At 51.2% G+C, this 10,112-nt stretch overlaps 1 protein-coding gene across 2 annotated transcripts; it reads right to left on the bottom strand.

The window, feature by feature from the left end:
- Positions 1-4,195: 4,195 nt before the first annotated feature.
- Positions 4,196-10,096, bottom strand: LOC148643875 (RING finger protein 225). Of its 2 annotated transcripts, none has more exons than XM_088614661.1 (2): positions 9,958-10,096; positions 4,196-6,747 (listed from the first exon to the last, which is right to left on the bottom strand). In XM_088614661.1, exon 2 carries the CDS (start codon positions 6,653-6,655, stop codon positions 6,095-6,097), a length of 561 nt encoding a protein of 186 aa, XP_088470787.1. In that variant the 5' UTR covers positions 6,656-6,747; positions 9,958-10,096; the 3' UTR covers positions 4,196-6,094. The 2 variants fall into 2 exon arrangements, with proteins under 2 accessions (XP_088470787.1, XP_088470786.1); XM_088614660.1 differs by having other exon boundaries at positions 9,953-10,091.
- Positions 10,097-10,112: the final 16 nt, after the last annotated feature.

Here is a 10,112-nt window from a genome sequence, read left to right as displayed (position 1 = left end):
GCGGCTGGTCAGTCGATTTGTCTCTTTTTGGTTTTCTCTGACCTATTTTTCTTGGGATACGAGAAAAAAAACCACATCGTGGGCAAAACTCTTGGAAGAGACATGAGCAGCAAGGCATCACTTGGAAAATGTCCTTGAAAATAAAGACAAAAACTCTCTACTAAGATCATTTCTCCCCTATATTCATCTGTCCTCCCCAGTATGACCTACCCCTGCTGGCCTGATGTCCTGTAAGCAGCAGATCTGTGCCTACAGGAGGTTTTTCAGCCCGCCGGCTGGGGTAGGAGTCCTGAGCTCTGAGCCTCCTGGTTTTCATCCCAGCTGAGCTTTTGAGCTATTGAACGGTCACCTGAGCTCAAGGGATGGCAGGCTTTGCGCAAGCCTTTCGCAGGGCGTTCTGCTGGACAAGGTTGAAAGAGTCCATGAATTTAAACGGTAAAGCCCACCATCAGCGGAGCCGGTTGGTTCACTCATTCTCGGCTCCACCGGATTGGTCGTCTCCCATCTCGCCCCCAACAAATCCCATAGGAGCTTTCTCTGCTCCTTTTTATTGGGAAATTCGGCCTTCACAAGCCACATGGGTGGCCCGTTTCTCGAGAGGGATTTTTCCTAGAGGCGGGCTGTTGGCTCTTGCCGTGAGAGGGGGGAGGGGGCGCGCGTCAGCCCTGAGTAAAGAGGCGCCCAGGCCTGCGTGTGTGAAAGTGCTTGAGGAAGCGCAGGGGGTGAATAAGCTGTGAAAACCGGCGCCGGAGTCACGCCTCCACCAACGCGGAGAAAGCCCAGGAAGCATACCTGGCGGCTTCTGTAATGCCGATTCCACCCGCTGCCGATTCCTCACGCGTGACGCCGGGCTGATCCTGCCGGATCCAGAATTCGGGGCAGGCGGGCTTCCCCGGGGGAAGAGGGGCTCGGCTACTGGGCTGGAGCTTCGCCAGAATCTGCCCTTGGCTTTTCAGGGAACGGAGCCTGTGGGTCCGGGTCTGCTCACAGCCGGCTGAGCAAACCCCCCACACTCTCCCACAATCCGTCTGTCTTTCCTCAACCGCAGTCGAGTTCGGAGCCGGGATATTCCGGCCCCTTCTCTCCCCTCGGAGGGGCTTGGTTTTGCAGAAGGAGCCCACCCAGTCCGAGGGAGGGGGGTGGCTGTGTATTCGATTACAAAGCTGCGGCTCCGCTCCTAATGGTCTCCTGTTTTTTTCCGATTTGTCTTTTACAAATTTCCGACAAGCTTGTAAAAGAAGAGAGAGCACATAGAGGGATCCCGCCAGAGAACCCTATGATTAATTTGACTAGCGGTAAAAAAAAAAAAAAACGCAGATCATCACCCAGGTGCAGAATACCAAGGTTTGGCTTCGGATGAGGAGTGTAGGTTGTAAGTTTTTCACTTCCGCAGTTTTTGCAGACTTTGGGGCGGTATGTTAGCTTTGATTTTTTTTTTTTGTGCAATGTTGAGAGTAGGTTTCCCATGTTGTTGTCAAAGCGTATCGACTCTGGCAGTGAAAATCGGTTAAAGAGGTGTGTTGTGGGAGATTCATTGCGTTTTGCATAAAGCGCAATCAGATATTATTTACGGTAGCACCTGCGTCCCTAATTGCTGGAAGTCTGCTCTCATGTCCTGCGGGACTGACTGCTGTTGCTCCAGTCTTGGCTTACTGGAATTGAGAGCAGGAAACTGACTTAGTGTCTATCCAAACTGCAAAGCTCTTTAACCAACAAATGACTTCATGGCTCACTTCCTCCTTCCTGGGCAGAGGGCCTGTTTTGAGATTTGTGGTCCTTTTTGGTCTTTCCCAGATTTCACACGGCGGTGTTTGCTGTTTGCCCTGTCTGAGGACTTCCAGGAACGGGGTGTGAGGGCAAACAGTGCAGGAGTCTCGCGGAACAGGAGGAAAGCGCCGTGTTGATTAAAGGCTTCGGCTCATGGGCGTCCCAACAGCAGCCTCTGCTGCCTTGCCTTCCACCCTGGGAACATGCGTCCAGTTTTGAGGCTGCTTGGGTGACCCCTGTCGCAGTGGGCTAGGGCCTTTTGAAGCTGCTTGGGTGACCCCTGTCGCAGTGGGCTAGGGCCTTTTGAAGCTGCTTGGGTGACCCCTGTCGCAGTGGGCTAGTGCCTTTTGAAGCTGCTTGGGTGACCCCTGTCGCAGTGGGCTAGGGCCTTTTTGAAGCTGCTTGGGTGACTGACCCCCCCGTCGCAGTGGGCTAGGGCCTTTTGAAGCTGCTTGGGTGACTGACCCCTGTCGCAGTGGGCAAGGGCCTTTTGAAGCTGCTTGGGTGACTGACCCCTGTCGCAGTGGGCTAGGGCCTTTTGAAGCTGCTTGGGTGACTGACCCCTGTCGCAGTGGGCTAGTGCCTTTTGAAGCTGCTTGGGTGACTGACCCCTGTCGCAGTGGGCTAGTGCCTTTTGAAGCTGCTTGGGTGACCCCTGTCGCAGTGGGCTAGGGCCTTTTTGAAGCTGCTTGGGTGACTGACCCCCCCGTCGCAGTGGGCTAGGGCCTTTTGAAGCTGCTTGGGTGACTGACCCCTGTCGCAGTGGGCAAGGGCCTTTTGAAGCTGCTTGGGTGACTGACCCCTGTCGCAGTGGGCTAGGGCCTTTTGAAGCTGCTTGGGTGACTGACCCCTGTCGCAGTGGGCTAGTGCCTTTTGAAGCTGCTTGGGTGACTGACCCCTGTCGCAGTGGGCTAGTGCCTTTTGAAGCTGCAGGCTCAAACCATTGGCTTCTAGACTATAGGAGTCGGCCTGTTCTGCAAACAAATGTTAAGTCTCCAGAGCCGCTGGTGTTCCTGATGAAAGGCACTAAACGTACGTTTCTGGCTCTGGTTAAAATATCGCAGTCCGTTCCCTGATTGAGTGTTTGGAAGAAGACCAGTGGGCCAGGTCACCCTAAACTAAATGCCTTGCGTACAATGGTATGAATCCTTCTAAGCTGTACAATGGGGCCGTTCGCCCTTGCGTGCGTAGGCAGTCTGGTGTCTCTAACTGGTTGTGACAAACAGTATTTTCATGTCGGGTTTTTAACGGAGAGCTTTGACCCCCAACCAGTGAGTCATTTCACAGCTCTCCTGCCTTCCTCTGTGGTCCAGAGAGCCTGCCAGCTGGGAAAAGAGGCTTCTCCCCATTCTGCCTGTCTTTCCTGTGCTCAGTCTCCTGCTTCTCCGCAATTTTGCTCCTCTTTCTCTTCCTGCTTTTCTGTCCCTCCACTCCCTTCCTTAATCCACCCTGTTTCTCCTCCTCCGTCTTGCCCTGCTCCTGCAGTGCTCGTGGTCTCCTCTGGCAGCGGCAGTGTATCCCAGCAGCCATATCACCCTGCAACTCACAACTGGCAGCCCCACTGGAGCTCAGCAGGTGTGAGCCTGGCCAGTACCTGGATGGGAGACCTCCTGGGAAAAACTAAGGCTGCTGCTGGAAGAGGTGTTAGTGGGGCCAGCAGGGGGCGCTCACCCTGCTGCTCATGTGGGTCCTAATTCCCCAGTATAGTGACGGGGACACTATACTGTAAACAAGTGCTGTCCTTCGGATGAGACGTAAAACCGAGGTCCTGACTCTCTGTGGTCATTAAAAATCCCAGGGTGTTTCTCGAAAAGAGTAGGGGTGTACCCCGGTGTCCTGACCAAATTTCCCATCGGCCTTTATCAATCATGGCCTCCTAATAATCCCCATCTATAAATTGGCTTAATTACTCTGCTCTCCTCCCCACTGAGAGCTGGTGTGTGGGGAGCGTTCTGGCGCACTATGGCTGCCGTCGCATCATCCAGGTGGGGCTGCACACTGGTGGTGGTGGAGGGGATCCCCATTACCTGTAAACTCCTGTAGAGTGGAGTGTCCAGAAAAGCGCTATATAAGTGTAAGCTATTATTATTATCCCGGCGCAGTGCCAGCAGGAGCAGAAGCACCTGGAGTGTGACCGGTGCTGCGGTATCTTGTTGTGTTATAAGGCGAGGCAGCTTCGCTGGGGCGTACCTGAAGGAAAGTGCCTAACCTTCAGATGGCATTGAGCAAATCGATTACCGAGACCTCGTGAGTCAAAGATGACACTCTGTGTTTCTTTGGAATATTCACATATCCCCCCCCCCCCCCCATCTGCATACCTCAGGGCAAACAGCTCTGTGAAACCCTACATTATAATGCTGGAGACACTCCTCTTTATCACTAGTAAAGTGTGGGATTTCCATTAATAATTGGAAACATTATACGTACAGACATAAACCTAGAATTTAATAGATGCTTATTGCATGTAATGTACTGAGGTGAATTCACAGCACCTGTTTGCATTGAATTGTGTATATACAGGCAGGTCTTGTGGAGAGCTGCTGCTGTTTCAGCAGCCCCTGCGCTCCTCAGTAAGGCCCTCAGCTTGGGGTTTGTGCTGGGGTTGGGGGGGGCAGCCAGGCGGCCAGCGACCCAGCTGATAATTCGGGGGAAGAGCGCGTCTCTCCGGCCCCGAGACTGGAGCGAAGCCCGTTTCTGTCCCTGCCCTGTGAAACCTGCAGCAATGTCGCCCTCTAGTGTCCAGTTCTCGAATTGTCAGACGCACTAAGCGGGGCCTGCTGTTCCGCTTGGGAAGACGTTGCGATTTGCGTCTGACGGGGTTGGAGGCTCTTGAGAGCAACAACCTCCCACCCCTCCGCCTGTGAGCTGGGACAGGGGTATCTCGCTGTTCCAAAGGTAATGAATGCCTGTGAAGGCTATCAGCAGAAGAATGGATAGAGAACAGGTAGGCGTTCTTTGTGAATTCGTGTTTGGGCCAGAATGATCTAGGCTAGAGAACCGGTCTATTGTGAGATCTGATGCTTGAATAGTGTTGAATACAATGTGCTAGTGTGCTCGTTATATGGGTTAATGACGCCTTTGGCACAGCCTCCCTGGGCTTCAGTTCAGTCCTCTTGAGATCCATATCCTTCTTTTTAATAATCCCGGCTGTTCACACAACTTCACACACAAAAATGAATGCAGTGAAATTATCATTAGATCCTATGATCCAACAATTGAAGGGTCACGATCGCACAAGAATTCAAACCCTTTGCTGTGGCAGGCCTAAGTCTAATGGAGTAAAACATGTATGTTTTGGAAAACAAGGTGTACGCATCGTTTTGTGAATTTCACTAAATGGGATCCCACGGGAAAGGTCTGAAGACTTCTACAAGGTGCTGCATATATTCTACAACATGCCTGTGTGGTGGGGGTATTTCAGTTCAAGGACTTTTTTTGGGGGAAGAATGTTTTATTAGTGTAGCACTACAGTTGAGGTTCGAAGAGAAACTTCCCCCTCCAAAACCAACGTGATGTGCCAGACGATGCAGATAAGCCGCAACATGGGGCTTGTGATGGATGCACAGAACTGCATGCGATGTATTCCATGCTTTGTATATGTATGTAAATTTAGATAAACAGTGCATAGAATATTTCTTTCCTCTTTTTTATTCTATATTTACACAATATCTTGCCGCATATTTTTTTCCTGTCTTAATCATTGTTTTAAGAATTTCTTCCAGAAGTGCCCTTGTATGTTAAATCCATTCCTTTAAGTAATAACGTAGATAACTTATTCCATATGAAGTTATTATACAGAAGTATATTTAAGTCGGAGCCTTACGATGATCTCTCAGGTGAGCCACCTGCTCTCCCATGTACATTTACTAAAAACCCATCCGATGGGTGGTAAAAACCAGTACTCTGTATTGATGTTGCATTCTTAATGTGTCTCCACATACGAGGTAAAACAGACAGTTGTCGGCTCTTCAGTCTTCAGGCAATTCAGTATGTTCACCGTCAATTAAGGGTTAAAGGCGTTTCTTCCTCGAATTTCTAAGCTGAGCTCTAAAGAGTTGTCAAAACCCAGCCCAGCTGTGGGAAGTGGTTAGGAAAATCAGGTCTCGCTTTCCTGTCCTCGAAATGCCAGTCGCCCGGTAAACCGGTCGGGGAGAAGAGGGGCGCCGTTGCCCCATGGCGCTAAGGCCAGCCACCTCCCAAGTCGTCCCGATTACACTCTTCTCTTGGCCTACTTTTGCAAAGAAATGTGCTTTGCGCCGCGGTGCAACCCGTGGGGAACCCCCCCCCCACCACCACCGTCTCTCCGCAGGGCTGCGGCGGCCACCTCTTACTTCCTGCTGATGATGAAGATGATGGTGCAGGTGAGCAGCACCATCGACAGCACCACCGACACCATGATGAAGGCGCGGCAGAGGGGCTTGCTGGACATGTGCATCAGGGCGTTGCCCTGGCTCTGGCCCCTGGCGGCGTGGTCGCTGGGCAGCCCCACGTCCAGAGACTGGCTGACGGTACAGAGCGGGGGCAGGCCGTGGACCTCGGTGGGCCTCTTCACCAGCAGCCGCCCCTTGTTCCGGTTGAAGCGGATGCTGTAGACGCGCTGCATGGCCTCGGGGAGGTAGGAGAGGATGGCGGGGTTGTTGTCCAGCTTGGGCAGCCCCAGGTTTGGCAGCGGGGTCAGCCCCCGGCACAGGGGGCACCGGATGGTGTCCGGCTGGGAGGACTTGACGTTCATGCGCGCCAGGCACTCCAGGCAGAAGGTGTGCTGGCACTGCAGCATCTTGGGGGTGCGGAAGACGTTGTTGAACTGGCTGAAGCAGATGGCGCACTCGAGGTCGGGGGAGACCTCGCCCGGGCCCCCCCAGAACTGTGGCTCGCGCTCCGGCTCCATGCTGACCCCTGTGTCCCGTTGGGGCTGGGATGGGGGTTGGACCTCAGCGGATCATCGGTCGCTGTCCACGTTTGTCATGGTGCTGGACCGACCTGCAGAACAACACAATTAGAACCGTTCTCCGAACCTACGTAGCTCAGCTCCGGGCCCGGGAGAGTTGGCAAACCCATCGGCCCCTCTCCGTTTTGTTTTAAGTTCTTCCAGGTTTCTACCCTGTGAGCAAACCAGCTAGACCTGGAAGGTCTCTTTTCAGGCCATCAGGGCCCATGGGGGACTAGGGCCACCATTTTTTCTCAACCATCTGACACTGGAGGTGGAGGTGATGTGGTTAGTATCACGCTCCGGCCAGCCTATTACCCCTGGAAGGATTAACCTCCGGTACTCAGTTGGAAAGCAGGTTGTGGACCTGGGAGTTGTCTGGAAGGAATTGGAGCTACATCACTTACCCCTACCTGGGATTGAACCCAGGACCTTCTGGTCAGGAGCTAGACGCCCTTGCCATCTGAGCTCCCATGGTTCCCTAGACCAGGAAAACCCCCTCCAAGTTTATTAGCTTATCCCTTCCTGTTTGTCAGGGTAAATTCACATGAGATATTCTTGGTTTTTCCCTGTCCTTGCCTTGTGATGGAAGAATGCTTCTCTCGTGTGTCATTGTGAAATCGGGTACAGCTAAATCTCGGATTGTAGCGTGTAGGACTGGGAATATTAACGTTAACAGGGAAATGGAACAGTTAAGTAACAATATCCTGTGCTGTTTGGTTGCTTTGTCATGCTTACGAGCTCAGGTTTCAGGGATTGAGAAAATGGAAAAAAAGATTGGTGAGGGCACATCAGTGTTGTTCACTGTAGCCCATTGTGTTCCAGAGTAACATGACAGTCGGGAAATAAATTGCCACACAGTGTAAAAGAACAATAGTCTATATAATACAATAATACCTGTATTATATTGTTTCTAAAATAACATGATAAAACTCTAAAACCAGTATTAATGCATATGTTACCCAGTGCACAACAGTCCTTGAAGCTATCTGGATAAAAGGAAATGGAGAACATTTCCACCTGGGTAGATGCTAGTACAGCTAAAGACAGCTCTGGAAGTCTGTGGTAGGCAGCAGAAGATATTGCTCTTCCAGTCACTGCAGCGTGAAACAGAAACGGGAAGAGAACCATCACTTGGCAGTCAAGCAAAACGGCAGTCCAGAATAGTAGCCTGATGCAGACAACGGAAAAGAGCTGCTGCTTTCTGATGTTAGCTACGCGTAACGGAGTAGTGGATAAGAATGTATTCTGAGCTGCACTCTTAGGAATATCGACTAAGTTTGGGAGGGAAACGGTTGAGGGCCAGCACCAACTAGTGGGACTCCAAACGAAGGGGCGGGAACCTTTCTCTGTAGCTCTCTAGGCCCAAGCTACAGCAGAGACGAAACTGGCTGGGGCCGTAGGCGCGGTGGGTTAGACGCTCAACCGGAAATGGGAAGAGAAAGGCGGGAGATTAGGAAAGGAGAGAGGTGAAGGGTGACGAAGCTGGCGCAATTGTTCAGAGTTTCTGGAAGGCTTGCCGCCATCAGGATACCAAGCAAAGCGAAATGCAGATTGTGTACTGGGCGCACCTTGTTTTCAGTGGAGGTTTGATGCTGAAGATGCAAGAAAAGCAACTCTGGGCCTAGCCAAACGTGATTAAGGCTAGATCCCAGTTATGCCGAATGTAAAACCTAAATCGCACATTCTCTCTTAATTAAATTGGAAAGGCAGGTTCTTGGTCCTCCCCCTGATCTGTTGTGCAGTGGGGCTGCTGGAACCATCGGGGGTGAAAAGAGCTCTATCCAAAGGCATATTCCTTATATTATCACTTTAAAACCGAACGCCAGTTTCCGCTTTGCACTAAACTGTTAAACTGTCCCCAGAGGGAGAGAGGGTGTGAGGTGTTTTAAATGTCAGTGTTGCAGCGTGGCTGCCAGGTGAAAGAGAAAACCAGATCAGTGCAGAATGCTTTGTGCTCATTTGCATTTTCCAGGGCAGAAGAAAAACAGTGTTCACCCTGACACGTCACACCAGCCCGCAGCAACAAACTGGCCTGGGCAATGTAGTGAGAGAAAACTCTCTTGTAAACAACAGGGCCTCCCTCTGCGATTTTACAACTCTTAAGATAAGACGGGTCACAGGCATATCCCCGGGCAGTGATACTACCCCACCCTGGCTCATCTTGTACTTGGTAACTCATTTATCCCAGGATCTCAAAGACCCGCTTCTTGACACTGTGGGCGTCTTGTCCCCGACTCCCACAGCCCCGTACAGACGTGTCTCCGGTTCTTCTCGTTTTAAATATGCCTCCATGTCGTTTCCCCTTGCGTTTCCCTGTTCGTTCTGAAGTAGTTTACTGGGTTCTCATTGTCGGCACCTGTGAGGATTTTGAATATTTGGATCAGCTCGTCTTGATCTGTGTGTCTCATGGAGAGCAAGCTGGGGTCTGCGAAAAGACTAATTCCTAATGCAAGAAATTGTATAGGGCCAATAAAGTGATCTTATTTCTTATCTTCTCTGTTCAAGACATTCAGGGCTCTGTCAGTAACAGATGTCTGTTTTAAGCTTGGAAATAGATCTGGTTGCTCTGTTCTGAACTAATTCTGTAGTGGCACAATGTGTTTTTTGTGTTGTGGTGGTCAGAATTGTGGACAGTATACTTAGAGGTCTCTGAAGACCGTTCAGCGCATGTCAGGGGCGAGGAATGATCGGTTTTCATTTTCTTCCTCTTCGGTTTGGGGTTTCACTCTCCTGTGCTGAAAGACCGAAAGAGAAGTTCTACAGCTGCATTACTGTACTTCCTGTTACAGGTGGCTAGGAAGTAGGTGTTCAGCTTGGCAGTCCAGTCTGTGCTGAACTGCATGCTTGAAACCGCTGAGCTTAAGAGCCTGGGTGTTATGGAAAATTTGAATTGTGTTATGGAAAATTTGAATTTTGAAAAGACATTTGCTTGGCATAAAGCTGATTTCAGAAGAAAGAACTTTAGCTGACTTAGACCATTGTTAATACCAACTTGGACCCAAGAGATTTTTCTTTTGCACCTCCTCTCTCTGTGCCACGCTTTCACACAGATACCCCTATAATGGTGCTATCATCATCTTCGTCATCAACAACAACTTCACTGCAAACGTGCCTGTCCATACTTCGCAGTTTCAGTCGGGTGAAGCACCCAATCAAATGGCAAACTCTTCAGGCTCTAAGGCAGAGAGATGTCGCAGAAGTATCGGCAGGGCTGGTCCGAGGCTGGTAATCTCTTTCGCATCCAAAAAGACTCACCTGACCTGCGTGTGCCCACAGACGCTGCCCCTGGCTCGGCGCTGGAGAAGCTCTGCCGTGTCTGTGGTGGGGACGGTAGTCGGGCTTACTGGACGCTCTCTCTGGCGCGGAGCCAGGTGAGTCCGCCGGTCAGTGCCCGTGGGACGTACTGCTCCTCCGG

The sequence above is a fragment of the Lepisosteus platostomus genome, chromosome 21, assembly GCF_059453375.1.
Source record: "Lepisosteus platostomus isolate fLepPlt1 chromosome 21, fLepPlt1.hap1, whole genome shotgun sequence".
Classification (NCBI taxonomy): domain Eukaryota; kingdom Metazoa; phylum Chordata; class Actinopteri; order Semionotiformes; family Lepisosteidae; genus Lepisosteus; species Lepisosteus platostomus.
Note: the sequence above shows the minus strand (reverse complement) of the source record. Positions and strands in the feature narration are given on the sequence as shown.